The sequence below is a fragment of the Chiloscyllium plagiosum genome, unplaced genomic scaffold, assembly GCF_037043375.1.
Source record: "Chiloscyllium plagiosum isolate Xiang-an unplaced genomic scaffold, Cpla_swu_hap1 HiC_scaffold_45, whole genome shotgun sequence".
NCBI classification, from domain to species: domain Eukaryota; kingdom Metazoa; phylum Chordata; class Chondrichthyes; order Orectolobiformes; family Hemiscylliidae; genus Chiloscyllium; species Chiloscyllium plagiosum.
In genome coordinates, this window is record NW_028270183.1 from 30344208 (window position 1) to 30361025 (window position 16818).

Here is a 16818-nt window from a genome sequence, read left to right on the forward strand (position 1 = left end):
GTATTTAGTCACTGGTTGCAGGATGGGAGCTTTTCCCGACAATCGAGGGCTCTCTGTCCATGCCAATTCAGTTCAATCTCTTAATGACTGTTACACTTTAAAAACACTTTTATATACATGTTATATTCAAAATATATGGCTATAATGATCTGAGGGTGGATAGATTCTTCCCTTCCATCTTGTGTTGGATCTCAGACTTTGAATCAAATGGGTGTGGAATTTTTATATTAGCATACTTTAGGATGTCATTATCCAGCTGTCTGTGCATAAACAACTGCATTTGTTTGTTTTCAGCAGGAACCTTTATATATACATTGTTTTGTGTAGTTGGGTAGAGTAAATGTAAACTGGAAGGCAAGAAGTCAGAATTTGGTGTCGAAAAATTGTAAAATGAGAAAAGTGTTGTACGGTCTCTTTTAAAAGATTGTGCTTTTTCTGTGCTTAGAGATTTAAAGTGCAAGTACAAAGAGAACCCGAACTGAAACTTTTGTAACGAAAGCCTGTACAATTAGCAGGCCAAACAATAGTATTACTTAACCTTTTAATTTAGGCAATAAATTTGAACCAGGCACTTTGGTACCAAAAACATACTCAATTTCACTCTGATGGTTTTGATGACATAGGACCCATCCTGTTGTAAGGATTATAGACATGTATCAAGGGTGTAAGAGAAGCTGCCATCCACCAGAACTAACTGCCATCTGTCTGGGCTAACAGCCCTCAGCTCTCTCTCTCTTGCTCTTTCACAAGAGAAATTGGCTCTCGGAGTCATCTATGTCTCAGAGAAAGCATAACCGAAATAACAATGCTGCCATAGATGGAGAAGGTATTCCTGACAGAAGAATCAATGGAGAAAACACAGAACATTCTGCAAGGCACGTGACTTGGCTGTAAATTTGAGAGACTACACTCTGTTCTTGTTATATGAGTGGAATTTATATTTATTGTAACAGCATATCATTAGAATCTTGCTTTATTCGGAAAGGTAGTCGTCCGCAGGGATTTATTCTGTTTGTTAATAGTTTAGTTAATTGTTCACTGTTAGAGTTAGATGAATAAATTGTTAATTGTTGTTTTTAAAGTAAGTGTCAAAATTTTATTTTATTTAACCACTAGATATTGCTGAAAAGCAGGTTGCACTACTTTTCACATTCCTTTTCCACATTGTAGGGGAAGGTGCTCCTGTTTGGGTGTTTTGACTTAAAGGGGAGTCAACATCCACTTTATACCTATTGTTGTACAATCTGCATGCTATCGTACCTTGGATATATTCTGTCTACAAAGCTCTGATTGTTCTCGATAATTATTTACCCAACAATTTCACCCTTTTTGGGAAGAACTGTCAACCAAAGGCCTTTAACCAATTTTTACTGACAGTTTCCAGGCCTGGTATTCCTTGCCTCATTCCTGCTGGACAGTCACATGATTTGAGGAATCTTGGTCAGGTTATCAAAGCAATATGTCCAGTTATTCGTATTGTTGGCAGTTTCTGTTGTTCTCTTATCAGGGCCCATTCTTTTTTCTTTAACGTGTAGCATTAACAGGATCTGCAGCCTATCCTTCCTAGGCCAATACTAATTGTATTCCTACTAATATGTGAGATACTATCCTAATGTTGGCACATATATCCACTTTCATTCACCAATCCGATTTCTTCTCCTGCATTTCTCTTCTGAAGTTCTTGTTCCACCAGAATTGTTTTACCTTCTTTTGTAAGTGATAGTGGAATTTCACTGTATGACCTATCTTTTATTTTCAATATCACACAACACCAGGTTATAGTCCAACAGGTTGATTCGGAAGCATTAGCTTTCGGAGTGCTGCTCCTTCATCAGGAGCAGGACCATAAGATGCAGAATATATCGCAAAAGATTGCAGTGTTATGTTACTGAAAAGATATATTGAACAAACCTAGACTGCTGTGAAGACTTTAACCTTTTAGAATGAGCTGCAGGTTTCCGATCATGACGATGTAAATCCCAGAACTTCTTTTCTGTCACATGCTTAAGATAGCTGAAAGTTTTAAAGAAAAAAGTGACATCTCAGCTCAGATAATGCATTAAAGATGTGAGGTTAGAATCTGTGTCCCGTTGTTGAGTCAGACTGATTCTATTTCCAAAGTGGTATTTATATAATATTGCATGGATTCACTTCCTGCAGATTGCTCCATTTTGGAGCAAAATCAAATGTATCTACAATTATCATTGTGCAAATATAAACTCAACACATTGACATAAAAGTATGTGCACTTGCATGAGACAGAGAGAGAGACTGAGTGTGTTCATGTGAGTGTGCGCACGTGAGAGAGTGTGTGTTTGCGTGTCTGCATGCTTGGTAAAGCGTGTGTGTGAGGGTGATGGAAGATAAACCGGTGAGTGGGTGTGTGCATGAGTGTGAAGGTGGGAGTTGTGCGTGTGTGTGTTTATGAGAGGTGGTCTGCGTGAGTATGTGAGTATGTAAAATTGGCCACTGTGTATTGTTGCCTGTCCTGAAGTCTGCCTTGGAGGAGGTTCACTTGAAGATCCGAGGCCGAGTGTCCCTGACCACTGAAATGTTCTGTGACTGAGAGGGAACATCTCTGTCTGCTGATGGTTCCATGCAACAATCTTATGTTCCTGCTCCACAGTTACCTGATGAAGGAGCAATGCTGAAATCTAGTGCTTCCAAATAAACCTGTTGGACTGGAACCTAATTTTGTGGGATTTTTAACTTTGTTCACCCCAGCAGCAGCTCCTCCACATCATGACCTATCTTTTGTCTAATTTCCCTCAACGGTTTCGGTAAGTGTGGAATAGTGGCTGCTTCTATCTCTACATAATCAAGGCGATTATATTGGAGCGGATCAGATAGTGTGAGCACTTCCAGTTTTCATTGTTTGTCATTTTTATTTTTATTGAGACTACTATCTTCTTAAAATCTGTTATGTTAATAAAAAGAAAGCAGAAAACTTTGGACATACTCAGCAGGTCTGAGAGAATAGAGGCAGACTAACAGACTGAATGGTTCAAACTGGTAACTTTTCATCTCAACTGAAGGAACTTGGAAGTACAACAAGGTTTAAACCAAAAGTGTAGGAGGCGATAGTGTGTTGAAAAGTGAAGGACTATGATGCTGGAGGGCACGAGACAGAATGTGTTATGATACAACAGTAGGAATGTATATAAAAAATCTCATGTTTGTGGAAGACTGCATAAATGTGTCTAAGTGCAAGAAGGGGAAATAAATATTTTTTAAAAACTCAGAGCAGCAAATAAATGAATGTGAGAGAGGAACAGCGCAAAAGCTAAAATTCAAATCTAGAAAAGATTTAATTTAGAGGGTGAGTTCAGAAATCATCCCCTTAGAAGTTGAAGTTCTGCTCCTAGAGCTTTGCAGATGCTGAGACACATTAGTTACAGGAGTCTGTTCTGTTATTCAGTGATGTTGGGTTCATTGACCAACATCCCCATTTGTTCCATTTTCCATAATTGCCAGAATTCTTCACATCCTCATTTCACTGAACTCAACTCGTCTCAGATTTAAAATAAAACAATGAATCCAGCTGGAATGGCAAGGTACGGAAGTGAGCTCGAGTGTTCCAGCATTATTTGTTGCAGAATTGTCTTTAATTTCAATGCTGGAATCGCTGGATTTAATTTACTTCTCGGTCTGGCCATGTCTGTTCCACTGAATATTACAAAACAAAATTAAATTCCTCCAGAAACCATGGGGATCAGCTCACTCACTCAGTCATTGGATTCTGCCAGTAACTCTGCTGGAACAGGATCAAAACAGCAAAGAAGTGGTCTATGTCCCTGTCAAAGACCTCTGTCGGTCCATAAAACAGAATTTAGACAGAAAAGCCTAAAAGTGATAGGCAGGACTGGTAACACAGTAATTTCAGAATCACTGCCAGTCCCATGTGTTGTTGAAAATTGGAGTGGTTGGACATGTGGCTGGAAAACTGGTTCAGGAGGTCAGGCAGCGTGTTTGAGAGGTAATGGGACCAGCTCTGGAGCAGGATCATTTCCAACAAGATGGACGCTTTCTATCTTGGCAGAACTGGAAAGATGAACCTCATAAATAGGTTTGCAAGTGCTGTTCGGGAGATGACAAACAGGAAATTGCCTGGGAAAGTCAGAGGGTGCTTTGCTTCAAGGGAAGACTATATTCATATTGTCTCCCTCCCTGGTCAGTTTCTGGGTCCGCCTTTGCTGCATCCTAAATTGTTCCCAATCGTCAGACCCACCATACTTTCTGGCATTCTTAGCAGCAATTTCGTTTGATTGACTGCAGTGCAATTTGTAACATATTTCACAATTATACCAGCTGGGAACATGTACAGCACAGCAGAACTCAGAACACTTTCATTTTCCGGTTATAAAACAAGTCTAACGCAATAAAGAAATCAGCAAACAAACATGGAATACACGAGTGAGAATTTCAAATCGAGAATTTGAACGGCAATGTGCCTGTAGTCTTCCGGTGGTCAATGGATGATCAGGGAATACTGGCATTTGTTGGAAATGCAAATAAGGAGGGTGGAAGAAATGTGGACAAAGTAATGTATGGAGATCATAATCTGGTATTCAGCCGAATTGGTACTGGTTTTTAATTGTCCAGAGTTAACAATAAAATAAATGATTGTTTCACCAATTATGATCAGAGGCAGTGATAGATGTCGGAGCTGTTTTGTGGCTGGAAACAATAAGTCTTGGTGATGATGCAAGTATCTTTTTGATTTGATCTCAGGCTCCAATATCAAGTCACAAGCAAACAGGGTTCATCCAGAGTCAGTTCCTGCTGAGCTCGATGGAGTCAGTGAGGTCCACAAAACATTTTCATGGAAGCACTGAGGATATCGGCTCAACTCCGACATCCAATCTGGTTCCCGAGCTTCGGATCCTCTCTGTCACTCAGTTCTCTGATTGGTCCTTGGACTCCCCCATCCATCACATTAGTGTTTGTGAAAAGACAGAGTGTGGAAAGAAACAAAGAAACGAAGGAACTGATAGTGGTCATCAAGGCAGGGCTGATTTAATGGAAACAGACTATGTAAATTATTGATGAAAATACTTTTCTAATAAAAATGCAAAATGCTTACAGTTTATGTTAGATTTTACTCTCTCTAATAGAAACTTCTTGTTTTTGTACTTCTTTCAAGATGTATATCTCAGGGAATTCCGTGAGGATGAGTGGACAGGTGTCTGTCATTGTGTTTCCCATCCTGGCCCCTGAAGTTAACACTGACCCTTTCCTCCAGGTCATTTAATTCTGTATCCGTGTCACTCACTGAGTACTGATTATTTGGGATTAATGTATCTTTTGTGCATGTTTAATTCCTCTTTCATTTGGTTTTTTGTTGTTCAGCTTTCTACTAGCCGTTGCTGATTGCTAACAGCATTTCCCACCGGCTTTGCTCCTGCAGTCTCTGTTTTGCTCCTGAGATGGAGTCATTCCTTACAAATTAGAAAACGAGTGCTACCACATTGGTGCTGTTCCTTCTCTTTTCAGTCTATTCACAAGAACTCTTCAATCCATTCTCTACTGCATTTCATATTGCCTCTCAGTTCCTTAGCTTTATTCATCAATTGAGTTATTTTTAGAATGGGATATTTCACTGCATACTTTAGCTGGTCTCTGAACCTTTTCTGCGTTACCACATAAATAAATGCATTTGAGCAGCAGCTTAGATTCCGCAACATATATGCAACTTGTTCAAAGAGATAAGACTCCTCCAAGTAATAACCGATATCAAATATATAAATAATATACACCAACCAGAGTAGTCTGAAGCTGGCAGATATCGCAAACAGTAAAGTCACTGATTTCTTTCTGCTCTCTGTCTCGGGGTCATTCTCTGTCTTTCGCTGACCCCTCAGTACCTTACGTGTCTTATTGGCCTCGAAGATGTGTCTGACAGTCAGAACGTTGAGAAAGAGACAAAAAGTGAAAGGGAGGAGCGGTGTTAAAAATGATTCAACATATTTAAAACTCACCCACAGAGGTTCAGTAAAGTAACTGTCCCTGGTATAACAGTACCATTGAACATTGTTGATGATCCTTCCAGATTCAAATCGGAAGTAGTTGGGAATGTTCTTTACAGAAAATAAAATACAGATTGTTGCCAGAACTCTCATTGCAGTTTTCTCTGTGCAATACTGAGATTTCATCTGATGAAAACAAATGGCGACAAATCGATCAAAAGAAAAAGCGACAGTGAACCAGACAGAACAATCAATTGTGAAGTCAGTCAGGGCCTGGTTCACACTACAAACAGAAGTGACGTCCAGGAAAGACCGTGGATAGTAATAGTAAGTAAACTTGTTAAGTACGACATCAAGAATAATGTAAAGTAGATCAGACACTGCCATCGTGACCAGATAGCGAGTGGTACATGTTGACAGACCACACTTGCCCCTAGACAAGAATACAATCGCCGCTAGACTAACTGTAGGATAGAAATTGGGAAAAAAAAGAAGACAAAGTTACTGATCAAATATTCTCTGTGCCTGACTGGTTTTAGCACAAAGATGATTAGTGTTCTGTGTCATATGATCTGAAGCACTACAGTTACCACTGTCAAATGAATGATTGCACTTATAAATATTATAGGAATTTGCATGAGGAGCAAATAACTTCTGGAAATACGGTTATGTTCTCAATATTTTTGGGTTAGACTCACGGATTTCACCAGCTTTATAGGTTACTAAGACTGGCCAGAGTGTCCCATAAGACCACAACATCCCCACAATCATACCCCGGAACAGTAAAATAAAGAATGGAAGACACCTAACATGGACATTGAATGCAATATTTCTGTTTTCAGTTGTGGAGACTCAACACCTCAGATTATCTCCAGAATTGTACATCCACACTAACTGAATGACAGTACAGGTAACTGAGTCACTCAACAGTTTCCAGGAATAGATGTCTTCCACAATGTAAATGAGCAAACGATAGGGCATGGAGTCAAAGACTAGGTAATGTTCAAGGGAGCTGGGTTCGAGTTCTGTTAAGGCAGATAATGAAATTCGAGTTCAATAAAAATATAGATTTAACAGTCTAATAGTGACCATTAAAGTGTTGTTGATTGTGAGGGAAAGGAAAACATCTCCTTCACAAACATCCTTTTGAATATCTTTCATCCTAATGTGGTTTGGCCTACACGTAGCTCCAGACCCACAACAATCCGGTGACTCTAATGTGCCCCCGGGCAGTTAGGGATAGGTGGTAATTCGGGGTCATGTCACTGATTCCAAAATCCATTGAATAAATAACAGAAACTTTGCTCCCCGTACACATTTACAGATAAAATATCTCCCACTCGATTCAACATAGTTTTCTGGCATAGGGAACACCAACATATAGACCAGAACCCAGCACAGACTTCCAAGGCAAAGGATGTCTCTCATGGTTTTGAGACTAGCAAGAGTTTGGAAATTCATGGAATCAACAAAGTAAGATGTGGCACTGACTATCCTCGAGGGCAAGTGATGCCCTGAATTCAGCAAGACCTCAGCACCAAGCATCCCTCTGCCATTCAGTAAACTCCCTTAGATACAAACCACTCTTCAGTTCACAGATATATTTTTGCAGAAACAGTAATAGTAACTATTTTTAAAAGTACACTTTAATGTAAGCTTCAGTGACCAGGCCTGTATTCATTGTCCAGCTGTAATGACCATTGTAAATGATGCCTTTTGAATAGCTTTATTGCCTATGCTGCAGAAAAACCCACAGTGTTTTTGGGGGAGAGTTGCCGAATTGTTACCCAGCAACAGTAATGATACAATGATAGGTTTCCAAGTTGGAATGAAATTTGGCTTGAAATTGATCTGGCATGTGATGGTATTTCTGTGCATCTGCTGCCCTTGATCATGGGTCATGTGTTTACGAGGTATTGTTGAGAAAGATTTGGGGTGTTCCTAGTTTGTATCTTGTAGGTAGTATTCATTGTTGGTCATGCTTGTCATTGGTGAGGGGAGTGATTACTTAATGTGGTGATAGGCACACTAATCAATCCACTATTTGCCCTGCACAATGTGGAGCTTTGTGAGGTTTGCAATTGAGCTTCAGTAAGACAGATACATAGAGAATGCTCTATCTCACCCCTGAGCTATGTATTCTGGATGGTGGACATGGATTAGAGAGGCAGGCAGGGACCTTATTGCCACAGTAATCAATGTCTGACACATTCCTGTGGCCTCAGCACCTTGTATGGTTGTACCAGACCAATGTCTTGCCAATGGTTGGCCCAAGTTGCAGTCAGTGATGGTGATGTCAACGTAAGTCAATGGGAGATTGGGAGATTCTCAATTTTTGGAGATGGTCATTGCTGGATGCCTGTGAGATGCAAATGATCTTTGTCAACTATTGGCACAAGCTGGATGTTACCTTGCTGTATCTGGACACAGACCTTTTCAGTATCTAAAGCGTCATAAATTGTACAGAACATGATGCAATCAGGAGAAAACCTCTTCACTTCGGAAATGGTGATGGAGGGAATGGCAGTAATGAGTGAACTTTATATATTGGGACTGAGGACATGACTTTGAAGAATTCCTGAAGAGGTATACAATGACTGAGATGATTGACCTCCAACAGCCATAAACATAACTATGTAATTTTTGTTGCAGATGTTTCGTCCCCTGTCTAGGTGACATCCTCAGTGCTTGGGAGCCTCACGTGAAGCGCTTCTGTGATGTTTCCTCCAGCATTTGTAGTGGTTTGAATCTGCCACTTCCGGTTGTCAGTTCCAGCTGTCCACTGCAGTGGTCGGTATGTTGGGTCCAGGTCGATGTGCTTATTGATTGAATCTGTGGATGAGTGCTATGCCTCTAGGAATTCCCTGGCTGTTCTCTGTTTGGCTTGTCCTATAATAGTCGTGTTGTCCCAGTCGAATTCATGTTGCTTGTCATCTGCGTGTGTGGCCACAAAGGATAGCTGGTCGTATCATTTCGTGGCTAATTAGTGTTCATAGATGCGGATTATTAGCTGTCTTCCTGTTTGTCCTATGTAGTGTTTTGTGCAGTCCTTGCATGGGATTTTGTACACTACATTGGTTTTGCTCATGCTGGGTATCGGGTCCTTTGTCCTGGTGAGTTGTTGTCTGAAAGTGGGTGTTGGTTTGTGTGCTGTTATGGGTCCTAGTGGTCGCAGTAGTCTGGCTGTCCGTTCGGAGGAAACATCACAGAAGCACTTCACATGCAGCTCCCAAACAGTGAGGATGTCACCTGGACAGGGGACGAAACGTCTGCAACACAAATTCCCAGCTCGGCGAACAGAACCACAACAACGAGCACCCGAGCTACAAATCTTCTCACAAACTTTGAACACAACTATGTAAGCTAGCACACTGAGCTGGAAGATTTCTTTTCATTACCGTTCTGAGTAGCATCATCAGTGAGAGTATCCGGTGAAGCGCAGGTGTCATGGCCCCCTATTAATTTATGGGGCTAGTTTTTTTTCTGTGGGTGGTGTCATTTTTGGTTCTATTATTTTGAAGGGAAGGTAGCTCGGACCGAAATCGATGTGTTGAATAATGGAGTTCTGGTTACAATGCCACGCAAAGACTGCACGAAACACGATGTAGGACCGACAGAAGTCAATGAGCTATCCACACCCACGAACACCAACTAGCCACTAAACACCACGATCAGCTGTCCCCTGTAGCCATACAAGGACCACAAATTAGACTGGGACAACACAATGATCACAGGACAATCTAAACAGTGGACAGACAAAGATTTTCTAGAAGCATGGCATTCAGCCACGGACTCCATCAACAAACACATAGAATAGACCCAATATACCGCCATTAGACGGAACAACTGGAACCGGAAATCAGAAGCAGCAGGAACGGAAACAAATCATTCCTGGAAGACACAGTACAGCAGCACTTCAAAGGAGGCTCCAAAGCACTGAAGATGTCACCTAGACGGGGAACAAAACGTCTGCAAATCAACTTTCCAGCTCAGCAAACATACCCACAACTCCGGCAAATTTTAGATACTGTGGTAAAACTGATTGATGCGCATTGCTCATCGATATCCCTTCCGCCAAAGTGGACATGCATCACAAAGCGACAATTGGAAAATTAACTGTGGATAGATTACGAATTGAAGATTGAAATATTAGAACATAGAACATAGACCAATACAGCACAGAACAGGCCCTCCGGCCCACAATGTTGTGCCGAACATTTGTCCTAGCTTAAGCACCCATCCATGCACCTATCCAATTGCCGCCTAAAGGTCACCAAAGATTCTGACTCTACCACTCCCACAGGCAGCGCATTCCATGCCTCCACCACTCTCTGGGTAAAGAACCCCACCCCTGACATCTCCCCTCTCACTTCCACCCTTCACCTTAAATTTATGTCCCCTTGTAACACTCTGTTGTACCTGGGGAAAAAGTTTCTGACTGTCTACTCTATCTATTCCTATGATCATCTTATAAACCTCTATCAAGTCAGCCCTCATCCTTTGCCGTTCCAACTAGAAAAGGCCTAGCACTCTCAACCTATTGTTAATCTAAATCTAATCAGGTACAGTCCTTTAAACGGTGTCATCAATTCTAGTTCTACATACATCCTTAGAGTCATAGTCTCATACAGAACGGAAACAGACCCTTAACTCCAACCAGTCTATATCGAACATAATTCCAAATTAAAATAGTCCTACCTGCCTGCTCCTGTCCCATATACCTCCAAACCCTTCTTATTAATGTGCTTATCTAAATATCTTTGAAACATTTTAACTGTCCTCACATCCACCACTTCCTCAGGAAGTTCATACTACTCGGTGGAAAAGAAAGCCCCTCATTTTGCTTCAAAAAATCTCTCTCCTCTCACTTTAAAAAATGTGCACCAGTTTTGAAAACACCATTCTAGTAAAACACGTAACTATCATTAAACTTGTCTGTACCTCTCCTTATTTCATAAGCCTCCATACGTTTGCCTGTTACGCGCCACAGAAGCAACTCCCAGCCAATCCCGCCTTTCTTCATAACCCAACTCTTCCGTACTCAGCAGCATCCTGTTAAATTCTGACTACTCATCTCCAGCGTGATCATATCCTTCTTACAACTGGGCGACAAGACATGGACACAACATTCTAGAAGAGACCTTGTCAATGTCAAGTATATCCTCTGCATGACTTCCAAACCCCTATACGCAAACGACTGAGCAATGAAGGCAAACATGATAAACATCTTCTTAACCACCCTGTCCATATGAAATGTAAACTTCAAAGAATTATGAGCCTGCACCCCTAGGTCTCTCTGCTCTACACCACTATCCAAAGACCTACCCTTGTTTGTTGTACCAAAGTGCAATACCTTGCATTTATCCAGATTGTAATCCATCTGCCATTTTTCAGCCCATGAACCCATTTGATCAACATCCCTCTGTAAGCTTCGACAAACTTGTTCACTGTCTACTATGCCACCAATGTTGATGTTGTGCGGAAATTACTAAGCATGAAATCTATATGTTGGCCCAAATCATTGATATAAATGATAAACAAAAATGGATCCACAGCAGATTCCTGCGGATCACCGCTGGTGACAGGCCTCCAGTCAAACAAATAAAACTCCACCACCATTTTCTGCTGCCTGCCAATGGGTTATTAAGTTCTCAATGGTCAGGCCCAGTCTAAATCCCATGTGTCTAGATTAGAGTGGTGTGGGAAACGCACAGCAGGTCAGGCAGCTTCTGAGGAGCAGGAACATCGACCTTTCAGGCAAAAGCCATTCCTGGTGAGGAGCTTTTGCCCGAAACATGGATTTTCCTGCTCCTCGGGTACTGCCTGACCTACTGTGCTTTTCCAACACCACTCTAATCTTGACTCTGATCTCCAGCATCTGCAGTCCTCACTTTCGCCTAGTTGATTTTAAACTTACTGCTGAATCCCATGTGAAGTAACTTTACTAATTGATCCACCATGTGGAAACTTGTCAAAGGTTTCACGAAACTCCAAGTATACAATGTCTGCTGCTCTGCCATCATCAATATTTGTGATAACTTCCAAAAAAAAATGTAATGTTTGTGAGACACGATGTGTCTTGGACAAACTCATTAGTGACCATCATTAATCAATACTTGCTTCCCTTAATACACATAAATCCTATAGTTTAAAAATCACTTCCAACAATTTATCCCCACTCACAATCAGACTAACAGGTCTGTATTTCCCCAATTTCTCCTTCCAATCTTTCTCAAACAAAGGTAAAACACTAGCCACCCACCAGTCATCAGCCACCTCACCTGTAGATATATATGATGCAAATATTTCTGCAAGGGATCTCGTAATTTCCTCCCTTACTTTACATAGCATTCTGGGATACATTAGATCAGGTGCCAGAGATTTATTCACCTTTATATTCTCGAAGACCTCTTCAGGATTTGGAACTGTTTTGAAACATCAAAATATGTTCCTCTGCGATGTGTAGTCTCCATTTCTTCCTCCATGTTAAAAACTCGCGCAGAATATTCATTCAGTATCTCGCCCATCTCCTGGGGTTCAACCCAAAAATGACCTCCTTGATCTTTAGTGGGACCCACCTTCTCTCCAGTTACCGTCTTACACATAATGCATTTGCAGAATCTCTTTAGATTATCCTTGACTTTACCTGGAAATCTGATCGGATATCCCCTCTTTGCATTCCTGATATATTTCTTAAGAATACCCCTGCACTGCTTATATTGATTAGGAGATTCAACCGGACTAAGTTGTGTATATCACAAATACGATTCTCTTTTATTCTTGACTAAAATCTCAATACATATATTCTTCCATTGTCCCTTATTCTTACCAGCCTTACCCTTCGCTTAAACAGGAAGAAGGTGCCTTGGAACGTTAGTCAGCACAATCTTAAAAGCTTCCTATTTGTTAGATGCCCTTTTACCTGCAAATTTATTAATGTCGAGAAAATGGATTAGAAAAGCAATGTCCTACAGCTTTGCTGACATATTAATCATAACCAAAAAGATGATTTATGCAAACATAATATGTCTATGAAACAATTGATTGAATTGACACTGTTACTCTGGTATTTTTACTTCATGCAAAACTCACTTTTTAAAATCTACAATTGGATGCTTCACTTTATAAACTTAGTACCGAATCTATTCAATCAACTGTGAATATTTCCACAGGGACGATCGACCGTACCTCCAAACTACATTGACAGTTCCACAAGTGAACAGATCAGAATGACAAATGTAATATAAGCGATGCATTGCATGACTTCAATTAAATTATGGTCCTCATTACAACTGCAGTCAGACATTCTCTTTCATTCTGTTTCCCACGAACAGTTACATTCTACAGTCAGAGATGTTCCTCCTTGTGCAAGGCCACTGGAGTAGGTTGTTCCCCTCCAATTAGTAAACCACATTCAGTGTAATTTTACTTTGAGAGATGCTCCCAGTAACACTTGGACACTGGGGTTAGTTATTAGTCTTTGGCTAGGAACCCACACTCGTTAAAATTCTAATTGAAAGATATTCACTGAATCACATTGCCCTGAAATCCGGTGTTCCCACCAGATTATTGACCCACACGTAATACAGTTCTACAGTGAACTGTATTCCCAGTACAACCTGCAATTGGAATCATTGAGATTCTTAGGTTAATGCTCCACACTTAGCCAAATGCTGCATTACAGATACCCAGCAGAACATTCAACGCTATATATGCTGACGCAGGCGTAGCACTCCATAATTACCTGTTCCACCCACCCATTTCCCACATTGTATCTGGGCAACCGTTTCGAACAAACTGCCTGAGCAAGACACACAAACGCAAAACCTTGACATCAAGTAATGGGAAATATCAGGTGTCACTAATCAGGTTGTTACAAAATCCATCTGACAGATAGTAGGCTTTGAACTACCACAGAGAGAGAGAGAGAGAGAGAGAGAGAAAGGTTTTTCTAAACACTTCCGAGAGCAGTCAGGGTCGGTGCTCAGCCAAACTCCATCAACGTGGCCTCAGTGCAAACCCATTGGGCACAGTGCATAGAAATAGACAATGCTGCACATTATTGAAGAGCCTCCTCATTAACAAACTCTTCACTTTAAACTCAGTAAGTGAGGACACAATCACCCGGCATCAGGATTTCTGTTGCTGAAAGGAAATAAAATACTTATCATTCGTCGAGTGGAAATAGGTATGAACCAACGCAGAGATTTAAACACGTTGATTTTGTTGCAAGGCTTACCAGGAATACCAACAACAGCAAGGATGGTGTAGTATACTTTAGCGACCATTTGCCTGGCAAGATGCATTTTATTGTTGTGAAACAATCCCTCTGTTCCTGCTGCTGGCAATCTGTCAGAATTGGAGAATTCTCTCAGAGTTGGAAATGACACCGTTCCAGAGTTATTATTTTGTATTGTGTGGTATATATAATGGGAAACTGTGATTACATTTTCAATTTTTAAAACCACTTCGAACAAACAGATTACGACAACAGGTCTATTTTCATGAAATGATGTCATTGAGGTTTACGTCTGTCAGTGAAAACCCTAAAGACTGAAATAATTTGATCCTATTAGGTCTCAAATGTTAATTGCAATATATCTTCAAACAACAATGCTGGCATTATTTCACACACTAGCAATCCCATCAATATCTAAACATCTTTTGATATTCCTGTCAGTGACGACCTTCATTTTGCAGAGGCCATTCAGTCATTCATTACTTCCTGTTGTAGACCTCCTTGAGAGATGTTTCACTGGACACTGTTTTAGCAGTGCTTTTCTTGTTAATTATTTTATACAGCTCATTGAGGAAATTTTATCTGTGAATGAGTACTCTAACACAGAACATGAGGATGATACTGACCACAACAACGGCTAAAACTTACCCTGGGTAATATTTCCTCGACACAAATGCAAATGAAAAGAAACTGATTCAGGAATTTAACTTTAGAATTCTAGAATGACAGAATCATATAGAACACAAGAGGCCCTTCGGCCCATCATGTTTGTCCTGTCAAAATTAGACTAAATCTACCTCAGTCCTATTTTACAGCACCTGGCCCACAGCCCTGAAACGTATGACATTGCAAGTGCTCATATAAGTATTTCTTTTAAAGTTTGTGTGGTTTTCCATTTCAAATTCAAGCCAGGCAGTGCATTGCAGGCCGTTACCATCCTCTAGGTGAGAAGCATTTTCCTCATGTCCCTTCGAAACATCCTCCCTTTCAGCTTCAAATTATGTCACATGGTGGTTGGTACTTTGTTTGAGAGGAACAATTGATTTCTATTCACCCTGTCCAAGCTGCTCATAGTCTGATATACCTGATTTCTGCTCGAGAGAAAGGAACCCGTGTTTGCCGAGTCTCCCTCTTCACAGCTAAATTGTTGTTGATAAAGCAACATTCTGATGAATCTTCTTTGTATTCCCTCCAGTGCAGTAACATCTTTCCTAAGGGGCAGTGATCAGAACTGCATTCAATACTCCAACTGTAGCCTTCACAAAATCCTCTACAGCTCCAACAGGATCTCCCTGCTCTTAGAATCTGTGCCTCAAATGGTAAAGACACACGTCCTGTATGCCTTCTTAGCTACAGTATTAAGCTGTCCTTTCACGTCCACGATTCTGTAAGTAAACATCTCAATTTCTATTCCCCAAAGCTTCGTCGTGTCCTACCATTCATTGAGTACTGTTTGTCTTGTGACCTCTGCTGCAGCACATCCTCTCACGTTTTGTCAGCGTTAAATTTCATTTTCCATTGATCAACTTATCTGACAAATCTGTTTAGTTCTCTCTGTAACCTGAGACTGCTTTCCTCACTGCCAAACAAACTGGTCAGTGTTTGTGTCATGCACTATTTGTGGAGAGAAATGCAGAGTTAACCGTTGAGTCCAAATAATTTCAGAGCAGTGCTGAAGCAGAATCGTGTCGGATTTGAAACATTCGTTATCTCTCTCTTTGCAGTTAAACCAGGCCTGCTAATCTCTTTCAGAACTTTCTGTTGAACAGCAATGTAATCAGTTTGGTTGGCATACCGACAAGCATGCAGTCCACCTACCAGCGATGAACAGTAGCAGCATCCTGACTTGGGCGTATATATTCCTTCAGTAATGTCACCATAGTCCCAATGAACTCTAGAGCTGCTTTCTCATCAGTGAGACACGACGGGTCGATGTTTTAACCTGAGGATCACCATACCTCCGGGAGGGGTGAGGTTGAGAAGGTGGAATGCTCCTGGTGATCTGACAGTGTGAGGATTGAACCTGCGCTGTTGGTGTCACTCTACATCACAAACCAACAGTCCAGTCACCCTGCTGCGGGGAGCCGTGGGCGGAGTCAGTTAGCACAATTGGCTTGATGGCTCGTATGAGATGTCGGGAGGCAAGGTGTTCCTTCGGTTAAAACCACCATCTTTTGCCTTTCTATGAGAGAACAGCCCTCTGGAACTAAGCCAATTCCTTCAGTGTCCGCCTGTTGAAATCCTAGAAAATCCCTCTCCCCTTCACTCTACTGTACAATTGTTCCATCACCAGCAGGACTGCAGTGTCACAGGAAAGCAGCTACCACCACAGTCTCAACGAAAATACGCTTTGGCCCTTCCCATTGCAGTCACGTCCCCTTAATTAATTAATGCAACACGTCTGATTTAAAAAAGAACATGTTGACAACCAAGATTATGGCTGAAAAACAATTCCGACAAATTTATAAATCAAATTATTGAGTGTGTAACATTTGGCAGATATTTTTGAATGGATGCTGTGTGCGTGTTTGGACTGGAAACGGTATAACCATTGCTATAAGGGAATTCATCAAATTGTCGAATACTCAGTGCAGCCACGTTTTACCCATAGTA

At 41.0% G+C, this 16818-nt stretch overlaps 1 protein-coding gene across 1 annotated transcript; it reads right to left on the reverse strand.

The window, feature by feature from the left end:
- Positions 1–5498: 5498 nt before the first annotated feature.
- On the reverse strand, positions 5499–14272 carry LOC148136440 (putative G protein-coupled receptor 139). Its single transcript, XM_087983196.1, has 2 exons — positions 14206–14272; positions 5499–6430 (listed from the first exon to the last, which is right to left on the reverse strand). Exons 1-2 carry the CDS (start codon positions 14270–14272, stop codon positions 5499–5501), a joined length of 999 nt encoding a protein of 332 aa, XP_087839322.1.
- Between the last annotated feature and the right edge of the window lie 2546 nt (positions 14273–16818).